Source organism: Candoia aspera, chromosome 3 (assembly GCF_035149785.1).
Source record: "Candoia aspera isolate rCanAsp1 chromosome 3, rCanAsp1.hap2, whole genome shotgun sequence".
Classification (NCBI taxonomy): Eukaryota; Metazoa; Chordata; class Lepidosauria; order Squamata; family Boidae; genus Candoia; species Candoia aspera.
The window spans coordinates 57,662,325-57,686,445 of NC_086155.1; the positions used below are offsets into that span (position 1 = coordinate 57,662,325).

At 37.6% G+C, this 24,121-nt stretch overlaps 1 protein-coding gene across 2 annotated transcripts in view; it reads right to left on the reverse strand.

Moving 5' to 3' along the window:
• Positions 1 to 222: 222 nt before the first annotated feature.
• KIF2C (kinesin family member 2C) overlaps positions 223 to 24,121 on the reverse strand; it is a 30,324-nt gene continuing 6,425 nt past the window's right edge. The window contains exons 3-21 of one of the 2 annotated variants that reach the window (XM_063297807.1): positions 23,812 to 23,916; positions 19,681 to 19,729; positions 17,854 to 17,976; positions 16,669 to 16,788; positions 14,979 to 15,079; positions 13,898 to 13,993; positions 12,722 to 12,776; positions 12,093 to 12,255; positions 10,800 to 10,890; positions 9,968 to 10,031; positions 9,334 to 9,425; positions 5,432 to 5,574; positions 4,248 to 4,452; positions 3,963 to 4,073; positions 3,563 to 3,630; positions 2,911 to 3,019; positions 2,716 to 2,823; positions 2,358 to 2,481; positions 223 to 685 (exon numbers count right to left, since the gene is read on the reverse strand). In XM_063297807.1, the coding sequence (XP_063153877.1) occupies positions 606 to 685; positions 2,358 to 2,481; positions 2,716 to 2,823; positions 2,911 to 3,019; positions 3,563 to 3,630; positions 3,963 to 4,073; positions 4,248 to 4,452; positions 5,432 to 5,574; positions 9,334 to 9,425; positions 9,968 to 10,031; positions 10,800 to 10,890; positions 12,093 to 12,255; positions 12,722 to 12,776; positions 13,898 to 13,993; positions 14,979 to 15,079; positions 16,669 to 16,788; positions 17,854 to 17,976; positions 19,681 to 19,729; positions 23,812 to 23,916 (2,007 nt within the window). In that variant the 3' untranslated portion in view covers positions 223 to 605. Of the gene's footprint in view, positions 686 to 2,357; positions 2,482 to 2,715; positions 2,827 to 2,910; positions 3,020 to 3,562; positions 3,631 to 3,962; positions 4,074 to 4,247; positions 4,453 to 5,431; positions 5,575 to 9,333; positions 9,426 to 9,967; positions 10,032 to 10,799; positions 10,891 to 12,092; positions 12,256 to 12,721; positions 12,777 to 13,897; positions 13,994 to 14,978; positions 15,080 to 16,668; positions 16,789 to 17,853; positions 17,977 to 19,680; positions 19,730 to 23,811; positions 23,917 to 24,121 lie in introns of both variants that reach the window. The other variant, XM_063297806.1, reaches the window with a different exon arrangement.

Here is a 24,121-nt window from a genome sequence, read left to right on the forward strand (position 1 = left end):
TGTGCATATGGTAATCATTATTAGACAATAACTACCTGAAAGGAAAAGCAAACAAATTTGCTAATTTGTCTATTTAAAAAGGAATGTGTCATCCAGTAGCAGACCTCCTTTTACCAAGAATACTTGTCCAATTGGATTCTTCATTCACAGTGAAAATGTCCAGAACAGACCATCTAGAGACCTAGAGAAAAAGCCGTAGTGCTTTTGCAAGGTGGAACTTAATGAATTCAGAAAAATTTATTTAAACAGCTTCACTCACTTTTTCTGTCTTAAGAACAGCAAATCCAGTTTAAGATTCACTGGTTTGCACTCAGTTGTAACATACAAAAATATTTAGTCAAAGATTCTATATACACTAGAAATATATACATGCTTAACATGTGAGAGTAACATGGCCTCCTTATGCAGCTTTCAGTACTGGACAAGAGGAACAAAAGTCCTAGAAATATCACTTTCTGGCTGGGAGCTGTCCCTTTCCTGCATGAGGTTGAAAAGACCCACTCAAAGCAGATAGGCTAAGTTTTCTGTTTGCTTTTAAAATGCAGCAATAGCAAACCACATAAGTGACAAACGGGGGGGGGGGGGGTCATTTGACAGGTGGATAGTTACTGACGGTGCCGTTGATTCAGGTGCTTGCTGGCTTGTTCTTCCATTTGCATGGCAAGTGTTAGTTCCTCCAGAGTCTCTGTGGAAAGTGAAAAAGGCAACTCAAAGTAAAGTCCGGATTGTAATGGAATTCAGAAAAAGGATAAGACATGAAGAACAACTTGCATCTATTTCTATTCAATAAAATATACTGTATACAGTATTTAATTACCACTATGCACAATGTTCTGCTGTAATGTAATTTCTGAACGTATTGGAATTTGTGCAGGCTCATAGGATGACTTTATTAAGCAGCTTCTTGAAAACAGAACAGGTCTTTTTGTTTTCTTCTGGAAGAAAAGAACCCCCCACATGGAGTTTCATTAAATAGAAACATTCACTGGGCTAGGACAATTGGGGATGAGCATGTTTGTCTTCCCATATACATCTGGAATAGAGTGCACCTCTGTGCTGGAATAGCAAGACTCTCACAGGTACAGCAGCACGGGGTTTGTTTTGTTAGTTTACATCCTAGCACTGCAAGTGTAAGTGGACTCTGGGAAAGGTATTTTCATGGGCTCTACTTTTTCAGGTGTTGGATATACCCAGTTTTGTAATGGAAGCAAAAATGACTGAAAAAAAGTTAACTCAGCTGCACCCTGCCTATAGGACAGCTGATACACAGATGAAGTTCAGTATTCTTCCTGATGTAAAGCTCTTCCTCCATTTCTCATTCACCTAACTCCTTCCCTTAGTTTTGGCAAAAGGCCATCAATTTTATACCTCTCCATCTTTCATTCTTATATCTGTTGATTCTATGTCTATCTTGAAAATAGTATTTTTACTCAGGCCATTTCAAGGTTATCCATAAGAGCTACTTTTAAATACACAAAATAATTTCTGGACCATTGGCAGCCTGTACACTTTTCTTAGTATTCATACACTGGAAAAAAGAGCATCAGCTCAGTGTCCTCTTTGGGAGGGTATAACAGTCAGGGACAACAGCAGACTGGTCAGTATTATCACTGAAATAGGAAGGATCATAAAGATATTTTCTACCTCCCGCCAAAGGAAAAAAAAAGTAGAAATTGTGCTCCTGTTTCTCAACAGCATACTACCAAAATTCAGGACCATGATTTCTGCATGCATTAAAAAGGGGGATTCAAGGCTACATGCAACTTCTGTCCATCCTGTGTTGAACTACCTGGGGGGAAGTAAGTGGCGGAACATCCTTGAATTTCCCCCAGGCGCTATAAGTCCTATAGATAAAAGTCCCTGCCTAAACTGCAAATGTTTCAGCAAAGGAGAATGGCAGACAGCTTCCAAATCTTCCAAAGTTTCAAATGGAAGAGTAATTCAAGGACCACCCACTGTAAAACCCCCAGGATCAATTTCACTTGTTATATTTTAAGAAAAAGGGAAAAACAGCAACCTGATGTCACAAAAAGCCGCATCTTCCCCTGCATTCATTGTGCTGGAAATGACATAATGTGACACAATAGAAGGATACAGAAAGTCACACTGAGATTAGGTAGGAAAATTTGATGAGCACATTTTCTTACTAAACCCAAACAAAAAACATGCCCTCCTTTCTTTCCCGGAGAACTTTAGTTTTTACTGCTCCTTTCCCACTGTGTAATTACAAGAGCTAAAGTTTCTCCATAGCAATTGCCCCTCTGCTTTATTCTACAGTGCTTAGCAATCAATTTGCAAAATTTAGTAGTGAAGCTAAGTTAACAACATTTCAAGATGATGCAATGCAGCCTTTGTACCTTTCAGACTCAGGAAGCTTTTGGATCCTTCATTTATGAAGCACTGAGCTTGGTACACAAATGCCTCTAGGTCATATTCTGGCTGTTCCGCAATGTCCAGGAGATAGTTACAGTCATTCATTTTCTGGATGCACAATTTAGGAGAGAATTGGGATGGCTATTACTGTTACAGTTACTGAATGGATAAAAGTTAATGAAAATATCTGCCAAATTAGCAAGAATATGTGAAACCCTCTTTGTTTATAAGCATCATTCCACAGACATACGCAGCTATTTTATTATCTATAGCACAATACCTCAAAAATATTAGCCACTTCAGAAAAGAGAAGCCTATGGAGTTTTGAATATTCAAATATACCTCCCTGACTTCCTTAAGTTCTTCTATTGCTTTCTCTTCAAGTTCACTAATCCGGGTGAGAGCTTCACGAAAACTGGACAGATGAGGAGACAGCTCATCTTCAGAAAGCTGCTATTCACAAGGAAAAATATTAGCACAATTGCACCAGGTCCCGTTTCCCTAAATAAATTGATCTTAAGCTGCGCACATACATACTTCAAGAAGATGGTCTGATTCTTCTTTGCTAATCTCAAACTCTTCACTCTCCGTTTCCATATAGTTCTGTGCTTCCCCAGCTGTTCCACTGTTGGGAAGTTCCTTCACTCTAGGAACAGAGCAGAAGGCTTTCAATACAAATCCAATTGTTGAAATAAAGAACTCAGAAGTGTGATATGTAACAGATAAGAAGCACTGGGCTAGTACCTCAGCTTTTGTTCTTATGTTACATATAAACAAACATCCTGCACTCATTTCTCCACATAGGACATGGACTGAGCTGAATGGAAAATCTTCATCTGATGCAGGAAATAACTGGATAAGGCTTTCCTTCCCTTGTAAATTTGACCAGAAACAGTCCCAATAATCAGTTGTTTCTTCTTTTGCTTAGAGTTTACCTCATACCGCAAGTGCTTCCTGAGATTAGGCTGATACTGGGACATTTGTAGTCAAAATCAAAGGGGATTTTTGACAAGCATTTTGATAGACAGCTTTTTGAACAAGGAAAGGAAACCTAACCCATTTCTTTGTATCAGAAGCCTTAATGTTTCTCTCACCTGAACTAATTTAGAAATGGCAATCCTTTAAAAAAAAACTTTTCCCATTTTGTCCCCAAGTTATGGTGAGATTTGCAAGTTCAGATATCACTCACCTATCAGCATATCGCAGGGTATTTAGAGTATATTCGCAGGAACTCATGCCTGGGGAAATCATTGCAATCTAAAAGGAAACAAAATTTTTACCAGCTTGTGCTCAGCTCTCACCTTCTGCACAGCTGTAGTCCTGCTAATCTACCTGCTTGTACTCTGTCACCTCTGCTTTCTTGACCTTATTTATAATGAAGCATTTAAACTTTAGATTTTTTTTTCTTTCAAAATAGTTACTCAGAATTTAGGGTCCCATGAACGTATAGGACCTTTTCCAATGAAATATGCCCAGATTAACATCACATAGAAAACTTTTCAAAAAGAGTAGTTGTAACATACAGACTGATGAAACAACACAATAGTTGTTCTTGCAGTTAAGATCATCAGACCTCCTATACAACTTACCATACAAGTTCTGGAATTTGTTCCAATGAAAGAATCCCTCAGCACCTGAGTAAGTTTACTTTCCCGAAAAGGTGTATGTTGTTTATTCTGACCTAAAGCACGGATACATTCCTAGAAGATGGGAAAAGGAGCAAGGATAGTAAGTTGCCCATATCTACAGAGCTGTAAGCAACCAGTAACATAGAGAGAATGTAGCAGCATAGGCCTGACATTATCTAGTTAACAGATAATGCTCTTACTGAGGCTAATCATACACCAACAGTGCTATTGTGTTCTATTCTGTACCTTTAGTGCCAGCAAGCTTTTGTTTATTTCTGCTGCTTCCATCCGTGTCTGACGATCAGCACTAGATGTATCAGCACCTCTCTCATTGCCAGCTAAATCCACCAAGGAGAACTTGCCATGAAGCTTTCCTTTTCTGCGCAGAATAATTTGAAAGCAAGCATGCGATCGAGAGGAACTGGAATTGGCAAATGTATGTCCAGATGTCCTACAATGATAATAGAATTACTAATTACATGATAAATTAGTAGGAGTCAATATGTTTTGGTTAGTCTTTTTCACCAACCAAAATTTTGTTATCATCATCATCATGCTATGATGTAGCCAACCAGATGCTAAGTCCAAATTGCAGCTGGGGAACCAGGGGTGGGGTATGGAATCTAATTTCATTTCAATCTTTCACTTTTAAAGTTTGAAGGGCCTCGTCCTTCTCTACTTCTGTGCCTGGCAGGCATTCAGAGCATCTGCCAGGTACAGAAAGTACCCAGCCCTCCTTTTCTATGAACTCAAAGGGACAGGAAACCACAGTGGCCTGCCTCCACCACTAAATTTAGATTGATTTAATTCACCAAAGTATAGCTTCCCTCTCACAGTACTATGAGCACAAATAATATTAATCCCTGATAAAATGCATGAAGTGTTCTGCACCCTTTATCTTTCTTCCCATAACTTGTGACCATCTTATCTAATGCCATATTTCAATTTGTGTTTCCACTTCTAAGTTTCAGTATTAAAATGTTAGCATATCATGCAGACACTATGTCTGCAAAAAATACTTAGGTATTCAAAGTGACACCTCTGTAGCTTAAATGATTAAATGCCTTCTCTTGATGATCCCCCTTAATTTTCCTCTCAGGATTTTTTCTAGCAACGAAAATATTATTACGTTTAATATATACATACATACATATGTACATACATACAACTAAAATGTTTTGTATAGAAACATTAGTTTAAAATTCTGCTGATGCAGATTAAGTTTCCTTGGCACAAAGTTTCTTTTCATTCTAAAATGTAAAAATGCCTGTGCTATGGGATATCTTATCCTGTATATTAGCACTTAGAACCTAAGAGTCATGCCAAACCCAGTCTCTACAATTAAGAAAAGCAAGGAGGAGATTAGATGTGGATATGTTAACAGAACGCTATGAACACTAAGTTAAAACATGACCAGAAAAGCAACCAACCTGCAGGCACTACCTATTTCAATCATCCGGATAACATCCGCAGCACAATTCACACGCATTTCTTGTAGGCCAACAACCTGGACCTGCTGTTTGCCATCCTCCAGCACTCGCAGCTTTGCTTTTTTGTTTAAAAGGTCAAATAACTGAAATATGAAAGAACAAACAGATTCAACTAAGTATTAAAATCAGGACACTAAAATGTACAAACTGAAGCACTTGAGAAGAGCTCAAACCTCTTCTTAGCTTTGTGTTGTAACTGAAAATAAATTTACAATATGTAGCTTGAACAGCAAAGGATCGTTACCTTGTCGTGGTGCTGGAGCTTGAGCACCTCAATGATGCCATGAGCTAAACCGTGAAGGGCCACCCAAGACGGGAAGGTCATGACAGAGAGGTCAGACTAAATGCGATCCCTGGGGAAGGTAATGGCAACCCACCCCAGTATTCTTGCCGTGAAAACTAAATGGATCAGCACAACCAGAGATATGTCGGTATACCATCAGAAGATGAGACCCCCAGGTCGGAAGATGGTCAAAATGCTACTGGGGAGGAACAGAGGATGAGTTCAACTAGCCCCAGACGTGATGACGCAGCTAGCTCAAAGCCAAAAGGACGGCTAGCGGCCGAAGGTGCTGGTGGTGAACGGGGAATCCGATGTTCTAAGGATCAACACACCATTGGAACCTGGAATGTAAGATCTATGAGCCAGGGCAAATTGGATGTGGTTATTGGTGAGATGTCAAGATTAAAGATAGACATTCTGGGCGTCAGTGAACTGAAATGGACTGGAATGGGCCACTTCACATCAAATGACCACCAGATCTATTACTGTGGACAAGAGGACCACAGAAGAAATGGAGTAGCCTTCATAATTAATAGTAAAGTGGCTAAAGCAGTGCTTGGATACAACCCAAAAAATGACAGAATAATCTCAATTCGAATTCAGGGCAAGCCATCTAACATCACAATGATCCAAATATACGCCCCAACCACAAATGCTGAAGAAGCTGAAGTAGAGCAGTTCTATGAGGATCTGCAGCACCTACTGGACAACACGCCTAAAAGAGATGTTATTTTCATCACAGGAGACTGGAATGCTAAGGTGGGCAGTCAAATGACACCTCGAATTACAGGTAAGTATGGCCTGGGAGAACAAAATGAAGCAGGACATAGGCTGATAGAATTTTGCCAAGACAATTCACTCTGCATAAAAACACTCTCTTCCAACAACCTAAGAGACGGCTTTATACACGGACTTCACCAGATGGACAACACCAAAATCAGATTGATTACATCCTTTGCAGCCAAAGGTGGTGGACATCTGTACAGTCGGTAAAAACAAGGCCTGGAGCTGACTGTAGTTCAGATCACGAACTTCTTCTTGCACAATTTAGGATCAGACTAAAGAGATTAGGGAAGACCCAAAGATCAGCTAGGTATGAGCTCACTAATATTCCTAAGGAATATGCAGTGGAGGTGAAGAACAGATTTAAGGGACTGGACTTAGTAGATAGGGTCCCGGAAGAACTCTGGACAGAAGTTGGCAGTATTGTTCAGGAGGCGGCAACAAAATACATCCCAAAGAAAGAGAAAACCAAGAAGGCAAAATGGCTGTCTGCTGAGACACTAGAAGTAGCCCAAGAAAGAAGGAAAGCAAAAGGCAACAGTGATAGGGGGAGATATGCCCAATTAAATGCAAAATTCCAGAGGTTAGCCAGAAGAGATAAGGAATTATTTTTAAACAAGCAATGCGCGGAAGTGGAAGAAGACAATAGAATAGGAAGGACAAGAGACCTCTTCCAGAAAATTAGAAACACTGGAGGTAAATTCCAGGCCAAAATGGGTATGATCAAAAACAAAGATGGCAAGGACCAAACAGAAGAAGAAGAGATCAAGAAAAGGTGGCAAGAATATACAGAAGACCTGTATAGGAAGGATAACAATATCGGGGATAGCTTTGACGGTGTGGTCAGTGAGCTAGAGCCAGACATCCTGAAGAGTGAGGTTGAGTGGGCCTTAAGAAGCATTGCTAATAACAAGGCAGCAGGAGATGACGGCATCCCAGCTGAACTGTTCAAAATCTTGCAAGATGATGCTGTCAAGGTAATGCATGCTATATGCCAGCAAATTTGGAAAACACAAGAATAGCCATCAGATTGGAAAAAATCAACTTACATCCCCATACCAAAAAAGGGAAACACTAAAGAATGTTCAAACTATCGAACAGTGGCACTCATTTCACATGCCAGTAAGGTGATGCTCAAGATCCTGCAAGGCAGACTTCAGCAGTTCATGGAGCGAGAATTGCCAGATGTACAAGCTGGGTTTAGAAAAGGCAGAGGAACTAGAGACCAAATTGCCAATATCCGCTGGATAATGGAAAAAGCCAGGGAGTTTCAGAAAAACATCTATTTCTGTTTTATTGACTATTCTAAAGCCTTTGACTGTGTGGACCATAACAAATTGTGGCAAGTTCTTAGTGGTATGGGGATACCAAGTCATCTTGTCTGCCTCCTGAAGAATCTGTATAACGACCAAGTAGCAACAGTAAGAACAGACCACGGAACAACGGACTGGTTTAAGATTGGGAAAGGAGTACGGCAGGGCTGTATACTCTCACCCTACCTATTCAACTTGTATGCAGAACACATCATGCGACGTGCTGGGCTTGAGGAATCCAAGGCTGGAGTTAAAATCTCTGGAAGAAACGTTAACAATCTCAGATATGCAGATGATACCACTTTGATGGCTGAAAGCGAAGAGGAACTGAGGAGCCTTATGATGAAGGTGAAAGAAGAAAGTGCAAAAGCTGGCTTGCAGCTAAACCTCAAAAAAACCAAGATTATGGCAACCAGCTTGATTGATAACTGGCAAATAGAGGGAGAAAATGTAGAAGCAGTGAAAGACTTTGTATTCCTAGGTGCAAAGATTACTGCAGATGCTGACTGCAGTCAGGAAATCAGAAGACGCTTAATCCTTGGGAGAAGAGCAATGACCAATCTCGATAAAATAATTAAGAGCAGAGACATCACACTGACAACAAAGGCCCGCATAGTTAAAGCAATGGTGTTCCCTGTAGTAACATATGGCTGCGAGAGCTGGACCATAAGGAAGGCCGAGAGAAGGAAGATTGATGCTTTTGAACTGTGGTGGTGGAGGAAAATTCTGAGAGTGCCTTGGATTGCAAGAAGATCAAACCAGTCCATCCTCCAGGAAATAAAGTCAGACTGCTCACTTGAGGGAATGATATTAAAGGCCAAACTGAAATACTTTGGCCACATAATGAGAAGACAGGACACCCTGGAGAAGATGCTGATGCTAGGGAGAGTGGAAGGCAAAAGGAAGAGGGGCCGACCAAGGGCAAGATGGATGGATGATATTCTAGAGGTGACGGATTCGTCCCTGGGGGAGCTGGGGGTGTTGACGACCGACAGGAAGCTCTGGCGTGGGCTGGTCCATGAAGTCCCGAAGAGTCGGAAGCGACTAAACGAATAAACAACAACAACAGCTTGAACAGTATTGTTAAGCTCAGCAGATATCACAATTCCTTTCTGATACTGATGATTCCTTCCCTGGGTAACAAGCATGAGCCTGGATCTTCATATCTATTTTTAGTTAGACAGATCTAGATTCAGATGATCAAAGAGCCTCCACTTGTTATAGGTGAACAACACTGTGATCAAATTATATCTACAAACACAAGTTTCATTTGCGAATACAGAAGAACCAAAGGACCAAGCAAGATATGCAGCAGTCCCAACTGAGTCCAATAATTTATCCAAGCTAAGAGAAGTATCAATCCAGTCAATTCCCTAACAACAATACATTTTATATAAGGAGGATGTGAAGTCCTTTTTTGCACTCAACACATATGGGCAACACATAAATATACATGGCCTCACCTTTCCATTATATATCTCAAAGAAGGTCACATATACTTCTAGACCTTGGGCCCTGTATCGTGGCTGATTCTGAAGGAGGAATACATCCTGTGCTAGTAAGAGAAAGAAGATGACAAAACAAGACTGTATCAAGCTTATGCAACTTCAGGTCATTCCCACAAGTTCTTTCATAGTTTATTATGTGCTTCTTTCAGCAACGATATTGGAAACTATAGGGACGTTACCAATCATACAATATTCAATTAACAATTTAACTAGTAACTTTGGGGAGAGTTAAAACAGGCTTCTTACATCCTAATCTTTATAATGTTCTTGCAGCAGAGAGCACAACCATTTGGACTATAGGCCATGCTTGGTCTTTGAACAGAATATCATGGGACCATACTCAAAAAAGTAGTTGGACCAAGACAAAACTAAACTTGTTTTAATTTAAATTTAGTTACATTCAGTTGACATGGTACTCCCCATATATTTAATAGTTCCACCTCCATCACATTAGAAATTAAAATTTGGCAGCGACTTTCACTGGAATTTTGGGCACTGTGTCCAAAAGTTAATATTGGGGAGGGGGGAAGCAAGTTGTCCAACATTATTGGTTCAATTTTTAAAATATTCAAATTGTGGTAGTACATACATGCAAAAGCATATATTCCTTTTGCGGCCTTCTGTACCTTCCCAGAGAAGTCTCCTCCCATAGTCTAGAAAAGGAACATATATAACAAGGCAAAATCTTAACAGTTAAACAGGAATCTCATTACCTGCCACTTTGATTACTTGCAAACACCTAAGAATTTAATTACTGCCAAGACTATCCAACATAACATCTTGTTCAAAAAGTACCCCTACATCTATTTCTGTACAAAGATAAATGAAATTTCAAGTGTTTCAATTTGCAAATTTCAGTCATCGCTCAAAAGTTACTTTATATCCTGAAATAGAAACTTTGTTATATACACAAATATACTCCTACTAAGAATGCTACTAATCATACTACCACTGCGCAAGAATGGTAGATTAGTAAATAATTACAAATACATACCAATATGTGCAATTGGCCTTCCATTTATCAAAACCTGCCCCCCCCACACCAATACACTGTGGACTGAAATTAGAGCAGGCTACCCCACCCTAATTCTACTAACTTCAGACTGATTTTAGCAAGCTAAAATAAAATATTTTACTGTTCAACTACCGATTGCCTAGATAATGCAAGCTAAAGGAGAAAGAACATTCAAGTGAAGCACTCCTCTCTCAAAATCCAAGGCAGATACGATGAGATTCCAAAGTTCCAATTTCAGCAGGTTTGCACTCTTACAGCAGAACAAACTACTCTAAAAGTAGCACGTTTATAAGCCAAGAATTCTTCAGATAAGCATTTAGAAGCAGTTCATACTACTAGTTTGATTCAAATTATTACTTAATTCAGGGAAATGGAAGTTAAAAACGTAACAGAAGCCAACACTCACGTGAGTTTTTCCACTACCAGTTTGGCCATAGGCAAAACATGTAGCCTTCCCTCCTTCAAAAACAGTATGCACAAGTGGCCTAGCAGTGAACCTGGCCAAGCATAAGGACAAATGCAAAACATTAGTGAGTCAGTGAAACTATAAAAAGCAATCTGTAAAAAACTATCAGCGGCAATTATATCTCTTGTCAATAGTGACACAGAAATTTGACACAGATCAAAATTCGAGACATTTTCAGGATTGTAAGTGCACAAAGGTCAACAGTGTAATTATAGTTGTTTCAGTAAAAACTCAAAATCTATTGTTATACACATAAAAAGTAATATAGGACATTGAAGAGCAGATCTTCCTTCTTGTAAGCAGTATGGTCCATTGCCAGAGGCAGTTTCCACTAGGTATGGAAAACTGTCACTATCATCCAATGGGCAAAAAAAGGGGCACTCATGGGGCATCAAGTGGCCATGGACACATGGGAGATTAATTTCTATCATTCCCCAAGAAGCCTCTAAAACAGCTCTACATTTTTGTCAAATCATGATTATGGAACTATGTTTTTTTAAAATATATTAGTTGGATCTTAATGGGAAGTTTAGTTCTATAATTCTGTATGTAGAATTATTGCAAAATAGAGCTGTGCAAATGTTCAAAATGAGTGCTTTACAAAACACATTAGCACAGGTGAAACCACTCTTCAAAGCATTAAAGTAGCTACATGCTCCAGAAGTTTCAGGTATTTCAAAGGCTTACTCTGGTGTCCCTGCGTGTATATACATACACAGACAACATTTCTATTAAGTTTACCAGCATAGCCCACGCATGCAGAGAAAGTCACGGAAAGCTTTCAAAGTAGCTGTACCAACACCCCAGAGAATGCAGCTATGTTAATACCTCAAGGACAGGTAGTTCACTTGTACCAATGCACTTCGGAATACACTCCTCCATAGCCCTATTGCAGAAAACTTTATTTCCAGAGATCACTTAAATGACCATGATAACAACTCCATCCTTGCAAAGGAGATGCAATGCAGCATTTGCTAAAGGGAAGAATCATATTATCTCTCTGGTGGCTTCAATTTATGCATTGCCAGCATGTAAGGGATATACATATGTGTGTGTGTGTGAGGGTGGGTGGAGGGAGGGAGATAACAGCAAGGAGCAAAACCCTTAAAATGTTCCATGAAGTCTTTTTGGCAGCATAGCACTCAGAAAACATCATTTATGAACTAGTTCTCAGTATCTATTGTTAACTTTGCAAACTATCACTGTTCTACCAGGAGGAAAAATATGCATTACCAGTAAACCATCTCATTGGTAGCTTTTTCATCAAATGAGAAGTCAAATCGAAAAGGCTGGTTTTCAAGGTATTTTGTCAGATCCACCTTCACCTTTGGTTCATGCACCAGGATGCTGTTCTTGCTAACAACAGTGATTATATCACATTCCTTCTTTCCAAGTTCTGTTTAGAGGAAAAAAAGTAGAAAAAAGGTCTATGAAACAGGACCTTGTGAATTCCGAAAAAATTTAAACATGTGAGGAAGACAACAGTTTGCATGATTACTGCTGCAGAAACTAAGAGGCCTAAGCACAGTATCTCTTTTAGGAAAAGCATGATTGCAGTGAGATGTAAGAGAAAAATTCAAACAGATATGAAATATCATTCAGTTGAAAAGTGATACAATAATTAAAATTAGATGTGATAAGTTATAACTCCTGTCCACTGCACCCCCAAAGAGGTTTGTTCAAGAGGTCTATGTATTCCTCCCTAGTTTCATGCTTGTGTTTGAGTTCACTTTAAAATGACATTTTTATTCAGTAATGGAATTCTAGCTTCCAACACATAATATCTGAAGATACAAAGAACCCATTATTAGGAACAATAGTGAATTGACCCGTGAATTGCTAAGTTCTGAATGGCACCTTACCTTGCTTATTTAAGGGTCGTTTTCTCACGCAGACACAAATTCTATGCTCTTCTATCTTAAAAGGAGATTGCAAATCGCATTAAAAGACAAGGTCGGACATCTTTTTTCACTAATCCATCAGGATTGTCCACATGAGGGAGGGGAATGTCAAAAAAGTCAAGATTGTGGACACAGCTGTGTAAACACGCATGCAGTTGTAGCCGTCATCTTGACTTTTTTGACACACGCACACAGACACACATGTGGCACCCCAGAACCCATGCACTTTTTAAGAATAAAAAGCATTAAAGCACTCATCAGAAAAGAGACTTTGTTAAGAACTCTCCACTACCACAAAATGTGATATCCAGGGTTGTTGTGGGGAAAATAGGAATATTAGGTATTATATATAAAAGGCAGCATAAAATTATTATTTTTATTATTTTTATTATTATTAAAGAGATTGAAAATAGTAGTGTCACTATAATGAGTAACTTCTTTAAAATTAGTTTTTTCAAAACATGAGATCTAAGAAAACTCCATATGCATTATAATAGCATCAGATGTCATACGCTCAATAATCTTTTTGGGGAATTTGAATCTGAGGAATACAGAATATGATGATGATTCTGACAGTTTCCCCTACTCCCACAAAGACATAACATAGCAACCAAAATTGCAGATATTTCTGTTGCTATCACTCACATGACTTAAGTTATCTGGACAAAGCAGATAAGTAAATATTGTCAGGAAAACTTTAGAAATAGGCATAATTAAATCTAAATTGCTATTTTTTCCTCTTTAGATTAATTATTTGTAAGTATACCTTGTGCTCTGATCATCAGCTATTTATTCAAAGCTAACAGCCAACTAATTCCACATTGCAACATATCATGCTTTGAAGTTTTAGATGATTTTGCTCCACATTAGATCTTCACTTAATGTTTCCTGCCCATTATAGCATTAGGAATCTTTAAGTAATACAGTCAATATATTTAGCAACTCATTTCCAATAATCCGCAAAATATATGTTGTAGAGTAAGAGAAGCTCTCTGGCACAAGTAATTTACTTTCTGGTTATTGATGTTTACAAAAAATTATATTTCTTGCCTTTTAAATGCAGTTATCTTATTCCAAGAAGAGCATTTACTAATGCTAAATGAGAAGACTTTTAAGATAGTTTGTCTCTTTACTTACTGGGTCATTCATTGATAATGATTGGCAGTTAATAGTAGTTCGATATTCTTTAACCATTCGTGCAAAATCCCAATTTGGACAACTACTGTCAAATTCCTGTAAGATAGAATAGGTAGTCTTGGATTAGTGAGAACCAAGGACCCAGATTTTTTCCCCCTCTCTTAACTATATGTAGCACTAATTTGAAAATAGAAGAAAATAAATATAGAAAAGCAAACAATTAAGCAAAAATCCCACCTAGATGTTGTCTGCTATGTTATTTGGACTGAAGTCTTCTTTATAAAAGCTGTATCAGGTAATAATTCAGTCTGCTTTTATAAATGGGAAACCTGTGGGCCTCTAGATGCTGCTTCAGCACAGTTCCCATTAACCAGTTCCCATGAACCAGTCTGGCTAATTATAAGCAATGCTTGGAATGGCAATCCACCACCATCTGGAGGGCCACAATTTTACAGCCCATGGTCTAAAGCAGGGTTTCCCAACTCTGGCAAACTTCTAGACGTATGGACTTCAACTCCCAGAATTCCACAACGAGCACAGCCATTGCTGAGAATTCTGGAAGTTGAAGCCCGCATATCTGATAGTTGCCAAAATTAGGAAATATTGATCTAAAGAATCCAACATGCCCAGACAAGCTTACTGCAACATATATCTGGCATAAACCTTTTTTTAGAAGTATAGCCAGTAGGGATGCCCAAAATGTTCCAAAAAAGATTCCAAAGAACTGCAGAATGTTCTTTTTTCCCTATTATACTGATTCTGATGTTCTGGAGTGATGAACTGAATTGAATTCTCCACTGACAACACTAAATACTACTTCAAATACAGAGAATTAATTTTCCAGAACATTTGGTCTTGTATGTTCCTTATAGCTAGGGAACATTCCATCAGCTGCAAGTACTACTGTTTGTGGAAATCTATTACAGGACATTATGCACTGAATGCAGAATTATTTTTCATACAAAATATGCATGAATGCAAAAATACTTTTCATGTCACCTGAGACACTTACAGCATTCAGCTATTAAATGAAACATCATGCAGAACAATTCACTTGAAGAATTAAGCATCATGTTCTTACCTGTGCCCGCCTGTTTCTTATTTCAGAAAACTGGGCTCTTTTCTCTTCCCTCTTATTTTTCATTTTTTCCATTTCTTTTACAATATTAGATTTTCTTCGAGCTAGAGGAAGCAAGGTTATTATTATTGACAGAAAAATTAAATTCAAAAACTGCTATTCTGTCTATAAGTTTCCAAGATGACCCTGAACAACTGAAAAGTTTACCATTTTATTGCCTTAAGGAAAATATCAATTAACATTAATTAACTTCTGATATAGGGACATGCAGGTTCAAGTTTATATTAAAATCATACAGTATGACCAGGAGCCCTACCTACTACTACTATTTCAACAGACCGATTTGTTGGTCAGCAGAGTATATTTTGAATATGCGAGGTAACACTCCATGTTTCAGAGATGATCTTCTTTTTCACCTTTGATTGGTGAGATCAATCCATGTTAAAGCTAAGCTTTAATTTACATATTCCATTATCTATTCACCAGCTCCATAAAGAAGACAATAACAGAAGCTACCTGCTAGACCTAACACTGTTCATTAAAGAGACAGAATTAAGGAATCTATATACTACTAAAACTTTTGTGTCTGTTTGTTTGTAACCTTTGATTGGGTGAAACAGTGCATCGTAGGGCAACAATTTTTGAACCAAGGTACCTCAAAAGGGCTAACTTACGGAATGCATCCAGAAACCAGGACTCATGACTTCCGTGGAATAGAAATTTGGCAAATTTTATAAAACATTTTATGACATAAAAATTACCATAAAATATTTTATGACATAATTCAAAATGTCAAAAAACATTTCCTGTGGTCAGCTCCAAATGTTTGACTGTGCTATACAGTTCAATATGAATGACATGGGCTATTTTCAAGGCAGATACATCTCTGAATATCTCCCTGAATTTTTAAGAACTTTTCCAGTGAAGGCAGTACATTAGAAGCTCTGCCATTATTGAAGGCATTGAGGAATCTGGTAAGGAAATATCTCTCAAATGACCCAACAGGTCACGGGTTGTCAAGTTTTATTTATTTATATTTCAAATTTAGTCACCGCCCATCTCACTCAAAGAGCAACTCTGGGCGGTTTAGAATAAAACAAGAATAAGTAATTGTTAAAACACAATAAAACAATATTATTAATAAAAAATATAGCCCAGACATAGATGTTAAAAAGTTCTTAACTTACAGAAGCATCTTCAGGGTGCTAACCACCCCTGGCGTTGGTTATCCCTCTTCACACCCCACACAAGATGACAGAGCCAGGTCTTCACCCCTTTCTGGAAGGCCGGGAGAGTGGGGGCCTGCCTCACCTCTGGGGGAAGAGTGTTCCATAGGGCGAGGGCAACGGCAGAGGAGGCTGTCTTCCTGGGCCCCGTCAATCAACATTCTTTCATGGACGGGGTCTGTAACATGCCTTCTCTGCCTGCCAGGGTGGGACGGGTCGATGTAATGGTGAGATGGTCCCTCAGGTAACCTGGACCCATGCCATGTAGGGCTTTAAAGGTAATAAGCAACGCCTTGAATTGGACCTGGGAGCAAACCCAATGCAGGTTCCGCAGCAGAGGTGTTACATGTGCCATCCTTGGGGCACCCAAAATTGCTCACATGGCTGCATTTTGAACCAGCTGTAGCTTCCAGAGGCTCTTCAAGGGCACAGAGTCATGAAGTTGTGAAGTAAACCTGATAACCTACCTTGAATGGCAGCAGAAACAATTCTGAGAGACTGTGGAGGTTCTTCTGCCACTTCATTACCATTAGGTTGTATACTGCATCTATCAGAAGAATAACTAGTCCTAGATCGAGCTCGTACAACTGTTGAAGCAAGAAGCTACTGGTTAAAAACAATGGCCAAGGCAACATAAAAAACAAGCTTGTAGTGTTTAATTCAGAGGAAAAGGAACATCAACTCCTAAAAGGCCTCCAACTACTCCCTTCACTCATTGTCAAGCTGATATATGGAATTGAACTAATTTAAGTTTATCAAAATAATTCTCCTCTGTCACCTCTACAGAAAAAATATTAGCTAAATGGTACTTAACCATTTGCACAAAGCCACTAGAATTTAGTCCAAAATACTCTTGTGAGTACCATCTTTATTTGATGAAATTTCCCCAGATTTTCTCAGTATTCTTCAGTACCAGAGTATGGGCCCAGTGACACCAGATGGCACTCACTGATGCAAAATTTTAAAAAACTAAAATTTAAACTTTTTAACTTAAAAATGATCAAACTGTTGTAAGCCAAATCCTGAAAGATTTGCATCCTTGTGAGATATCACAATATTGTAATGTATGTATTTGTGTGTGTGTTTGTGTGTATACACACAGACAGGTCTATAGTTTTGGTGTTTGTGATCCTGCATAAAATCATGAGATAGTGTCCAACAGATGACATCTATCACAGAGGCTTAGAGAGCAGTGAGTTCCATCCTGGATATAAAGAGTCTCTGTAATATTCAGGATGGTGTCAAGTCCAAATCACTGAAGACTACATTTGGCTGGCTGGCTACAAAAGTCAGCCACCAAACTGTGTGATTCAAATTAGGAAGACAAAGGAAACTTGGCCATTTCACTAAACCAATCGTTGTGGCTGCAACAGTATTCTAGAGCCTTCCAGTGGCAAACAAAATTATGCCAAACTCCTGAATGTAAAATGTCTGAGCAAGACAACACAAGTCAATGTTTACTTTTGCAATTAGAATGTGAACAGAATTGGCTTTAGACTGAAATGACAATCCAGTTCCAAATATTTAGGGGAACATTCAAAAATACTGATTTATAAGATCTTTTAATACTCAGAAATGAGCAATATCATTCTCCAGTTTACTTGCATAAATTAAGTATACAGTCAGATTATATTATAGTAATCCGAACTCACCAGGAAGAGTTGAACGGCTTCGAGGTGGCACAGAAGCAGGTGCTTCTACCTCCATATCATTTTCCAGAGGACTGTTCTGTGGTTCTGCTATGACCGACATTTTGCTACCTTGGAACCTCAGTGCTGAGGAAAGAAAGAACAAAATATTGTGAGGAAGCAACTTAACAGCATGCAGCTAAGATAGAAACTGATTTAGTGAAGCGAATTTAAGACTGTGAATGTGTGGAGGGGGGGATATACCTGATGTCAAGTATTTGGGATCTAACAATACTACATACACTCATTATTCAAATGGCAAGTTACTATGTATGTTTGCAAAAATCTTGAACAGCTTAATTTTCCTACAAGTTATTTTTATGGGACTTGCCATTCTTGATTCAAATTCTGAGCAGTGACACTTGAAGATGTAATCAACAGTTATAAAACTCAGAAGTACACATAACTTGGGGGCTTAAATTTAAGTTATTCCATTATTAAATATGAATTTCACTATTTAAAATTCTACTTTTCAACTTAAAAAGCTCCCAAAAAAGATAGTTATGAAAGAGAACTGAAAAATGGCTTACAATGAAAAACACTGTATGTATTTTAAAACATCAAATAGAAGTGTGAGATGGTTAATCAGGTAAGGGTTAAAAAAAATGGGCAAAAGTCCTCAACTTTATGCCTGAAGGCAAGAATTGGATGTAGATGAAACTCAGGATCCACAAAATACTCTTAATGGTATCATGCTTTTGGGGGTATGATATGCAGTTATCTGCTGGAATTTGGTCAAGATCAAGTCAATGGAGAATTCCTAAACATATCTGTCTCTTGTTTCTTATATTCATATCACAAGACTCCCAGCTCATAAACTTTTTAGATGAAGTTAATTAACACTTTGGCTTTGGTACTCTGATCATCATTTTATAATACTCTTCATTTACCAATCTTTTTTGAACAGGGAGAAAAATCAAGATTCCCTCCTCAAAGTTCATTGTTCCATTTTTGCACTTGTATTCCTGTTATTATATAGTGTCCCTTCATGCAGAGAAGCCCTGACTATACAGAACCTTTCAAGTCTACAGTAACATGCCATTTTCGCAAATATTAAAATAAGTAATAAAACAAATACTCTCAACCTACAGTATACAATTCCACACATACTCCACATAACTTGTGGCAGAAACAAAGTATTACTATTGTTTAATTGGAAGTTTTATTGGGTGGTTCCATCAGCAAAATGAACATTGCTGGCAGATTACATTCCTTAAGCCTGTTCTAGAGCTCTCTAGAACAAATCCAGAGGTTGTAAAGGAAGCAGAAAAAAATCCTACTAAGCAAGTGGAAGTTTGCTCAAGGGATATTGAATATGGGTATTAAGATCACCACTCCAAAAAGGTATTTGTTGAAAAGATTAATTGCTCTGTATTATATTTTTAGAATGTTCTAGCTCTTAAGAAAGTAAAAATAAAATTATTACAGTATAATAAGAAAATAAAACAACAGTTTAAGTAGTAGTGAAGAATCATATTAGTATTACATAGTAGTGTAGTGATACTGTTGCTGTCATACTAAACTGCAGTTGTGGAAGCTTGGGAAGAATCCTAAGCATCAAGTACACATATCTTTTCCAAATCCATGCTTGGACATGGTCATACAGAACTTCTAAAAAAAAACCCATGAGTATACATGGAGAATCAGTGTGCACAAAACATTTAGGAGGCTTACATGTTTTGTATTTACTAGTCATATGCTACATTTGAGATAGGACAGCTTCAGGAAATCATTTTCAGGATAGAAGGCTGGAACTATTTGTAATTCTTACAGCAATTAAAATATTTTTACCTTCTTTGGGACCAGGAATTTTTGAGAGTGTTGTTCTGCGAGTTTGTCTCTAAAGTTAAAAAGAAATGTTCCAATTTAGTAAATAGGAGAAGTCTTATTTTGCATTGCATAATAATGTTACTGTAGTAGAAGCAAGCCTAAGAAAGCTGTTTTCATTTAGCTGTATAAATATTGCTGAAAACACATGGAAAACACACCAGCAATGAAAATTACTCTCTTGCAAGATTTTTACTGGCTGATGCTTTTATGTTGGTTGTGAAGAAGCAGAAGCAGAAGTTGGTTCGGGGTGGGGGGCAGAGTGCAATCTATTCTTCCACTAGCCCACTCACCCAACTGCATGAAATTCCTAGCCTGCACAGAATTCCTTCACTTATGACAACTAAGAAACTTGGTGGCTGAAGTACATGATCTTTAACATGAGAAAAACAGTATTTATGTCCTGAAGATAGACTGGAACATTTTAAAACAATTGGATTTAATCTAATTGAATAAGACAGCTGATGAAGGAAAAAAAATATTTGAATGGAATCTGGTACTCATTTAGACAAATTTCTAGTCAGTGTGGATAGCAACACCAGCCAATATGGCCAATTACAGAGTTTGCAACATCTGAGGAGGCCCCAGGTTGCCTTTACAAGATATACTGGTGGATACCAATACAAATGCTTATTGATACTAAATGCTTATCTAAACAGTTAATAATAAATTGTATTTCTCACATGAGAGGTCTAAACAAAACGACTTTGTCTTCTTATTCTTTGTCTTCTAAACTATCTAGCATCATACTAGATAATTTAGAAACAATTTTATTTTGATTTAATCAACACTTGCTCTTGAGAAGAAGTTTAAACTGGAAACTGAATACACACAGACTATTTTTATACCACCTTGGAATAAGTACAAAAACTATAACTAGATAAAGCATCAATTTAGAAAGTAATTAGTGGACTGTTCTGATAAAATATCTCCTTCCAACTTCCATAAATTTCACTGCAGTAGATACTTTATATTTAGGAAACAATTAAAAATTGTTTGCCAATTCATTTTGTCAAGATTTGTCTAAATATTTAAACTTTGCTGAACAAGCCAGATGATTTCTTGCAGATGAACAAAACAAAATTTGTCCAGCTGATTTGTTTTCTATCCACGCATCTGCCAAAATATAAATGGTATTCCAAATGTCCTATCAGCAGGAAAAATATGTCTTGCATGTTTGTGAAAATGTACTTTTTGTTTACTAGGGGTTTGATTTATATGCATGTTTTGGGCTTCTTCAATGGAGCCTGAAATGTTGCCCATTTGCCAGTGCAGGAATTTATAGAAAATGTGAGGAATGCAAATATTTAGATTCCAAATCCCACCCACCCCCAAAGTTTTTACCAGATTTTAATACCAATATTAGTAGAGATTTTCAGTGCAGCTATGACAATCTATAGCAGCTAAACTTTAAGGCTTTCAACTCAGGGATATTTTGTATACATGAACAAATAAAATGTTGCAAATATTATATGATAAAAATATTGTAATGATGCTGAAATTTCAAAAAAATTAAAAGGTCCCAAATTTTGGATCATAAACATAAAACTAGTCTTATCTGCTATATAGTTAATGCATTGCAAAAATCACTAAGAAATGCATTAAGAAGTTTTGTATTCAGAAAGTATTGGCCTGAGTTGCCTTCATACCATTAGTATTTAATATAGTTGTAGTACAAACATTTAATTTTCAATACTTAATTTGATCAAGTCTCTGACTCCAACCAATTTTCCACTGGACTGTCAATTTGGATCAGATTTGATGGTCTATTGGGAATATGTTAAAAGGCGTTTTTCTGAAACAAATCTCCAAATCAGACTGATGTAACAATCCAAACTGAAAATCTGAATCAGCAATTGAAAGCTGACCTGACCCATACTCTGCTGGCAATAGTCCAAAATAAGGATATTACAATTATGGTGAGGTTCTGGGGATCAATACGAGTTCTTGAAAAAAAAAATTAGTCAGATATCAAAAAATCTCAAAAAAGCTTCAAGACAATATATAAAGAATTATAAAATACCAAGAATAAAGTGAAAGCACTGCAGTAAAAGCTAAAGAAAGGTGTATGTATTTCCAAACATCTCAAATTACTGTATCAAACTCTTCACTAATGGCAAGGATAGAATGAACTCAATACATGCTGGAGCATAACATAAGCAACTCAGGATTATCAGTAAAAATAGAGAAGCTATGATAGAAGTGCATCAGATAAGTTCAAAACTAATTTATCCTCAGTGATTTCCTAGAGAGATTTCACAGTAGCTGGAACAATTAATGGACTAAAAGAGATTTAGCCTGATTAGGCATGTCATTTAAGAAAGCGTGAATCAGTCTGAACAGGGTGCCACGTAATATTACTAAAGTATTTGAGAAAATGTGTAAAAATTAAAAATGGGTGAGAGAAAATAATGGTTTCCAAAAATAGTGCCATATGAAAACCAGTGGGGCGTGCATGTATATATAGAGAATTATTTCAATTTCAAACTCTTGAATTTATGATCAAAGATCAGCAAGAGAATTATTCCCATTATTATCACATTGTAATTATATCCCACCTTCTTTCCATGCAGCTCAAACTGCTATATATGGTTCTTCAAATACACTTCATCTTCAGAGGATAGGCTGACAGGATTATCCAATGAACTTCATAATTGTGTGAGGATCTGAACCTGGGTATCCTAATCTGACATGTCCCTCTCTCTCACAAACACATACACACTACACATATTTAGCAGTATATAGGGAAAGATAGGGCAGACAACGAAGAGAGCTTAAATGGGTCTTGGTGAAATGGAATGAACGTAATACACCAAATGGCATCACACACTGTACTAACTTATGGTTCACTTAACTATGCTTTACTGAGTAAATTACAATGGCTAAAGGATAATGGCTGGGTTTAAACAACATATTAAACCAAAATCAAACAACAATATCCTGTTTTAGGGTAGTTGAGACCACGATAACTAGGTAAGAAATAAAGTTTATAAAGGAAGATAACTGCAGATAGTATTGGCTAATGCTGCAAGGAACGACAGAAACTTCCTTGCCTCCAGAAAATGGAATGCCAGCTAGTTCAACTTATTAAAAAAAATGTACACTGCCAAATTTCTCTAAGTATTTATTCCAGACACATAAGCAGTTTAATAAGCCTTAGCAGTTTACCTCCTTCCCCATAACTTCTTACCAAATCCCCACATTTTCACAACTCTCAGAAATCATTCCTTAACTCAATCAAGTACCCTATCAGGCCAGACTTGGCCAGACTTAAGAATCTCCAAGGGGTGGGTGCCAAGTAAACTTGTGAATCTCCAAAGGGAGGGTGCCAGGTAAACTTGTGAATCTCCAAAGGGAGGGTGCCAGGTAAACTTGTGGCAGTTGTTCCAGAGCACAGGGGCCACCCCAGAGAAGAAGGAGCTCACATTCCTTTGTATTCCCACTGGAATGGGACCCTCAGCAACCCTTCCATACTAGCATTTCTCCCTTTTGCCTTGCCTATCTTCAGGCTTTCCTTTTAAATCATCATTGCCCCATTCTCATTCCTTTCAGATTGTGTGTCATCCCAGTGTATTGTTACCTGCCCCACATATTGGAAGTAACTGTCATTAAGACAAGCCATTAAAGAAGCAGCAATCAGTATCTGTAGAAACTAGTGGCATATACTTAGGCCTTCTTGGGAGAAAAAACTTATCTTGGGGAGTATATGAGTACATATATTGTCAGCACTATATTCAGTGTGCATATGACTAATACATTTCAAGTATTTTTTAATTAAATATAAACACTGATAGAGAGTTGAAATATAGATTAACAATGTAACAAATATTTAAAACTTCACTCATTAAGGCAAGCATTTAATAATGAAATGTTTAAACATGCAAAAAATTCATTAGGCTTGAAACCTTGTTTAAAAGATAAACATTTTAGGTACCATGATGCTTGATCAAGAATCAGAAGAATAACCTGAGGGTTGCTGTTGTGGGGAAAATAGGAGGAGGAAGGAGTATTAGGTATGTTCACCGTCTTGAGTTATTTATAAAAATAATAAAGGTGGGATAGAAAATAAACAAACATACATACATACATACATACCTGTATGGTTACATTGTCCCGAATAGGAAGGCTCTCTTTTACATCAGCAACAACTGGAGCTGTAGACAGTTCTGGATTTATTGCTAACACATCATCAAGGTCAATCTTCAAACAGGGAAAAATACACACAAAACAGAATGAAAAATCTAAAACATGCTTAAGCATCAGCCTCAGATATCATCAATCCATTCAAGTCAATAATTTGCTTGGCATGGCAAGTTTAAAAGATAAGCAGATTAGTGTTTGTTTCTGTGAGCTGATATTAAGATATTAAACAACCTGTCCACTAATACCATTCAAGTTTTACACA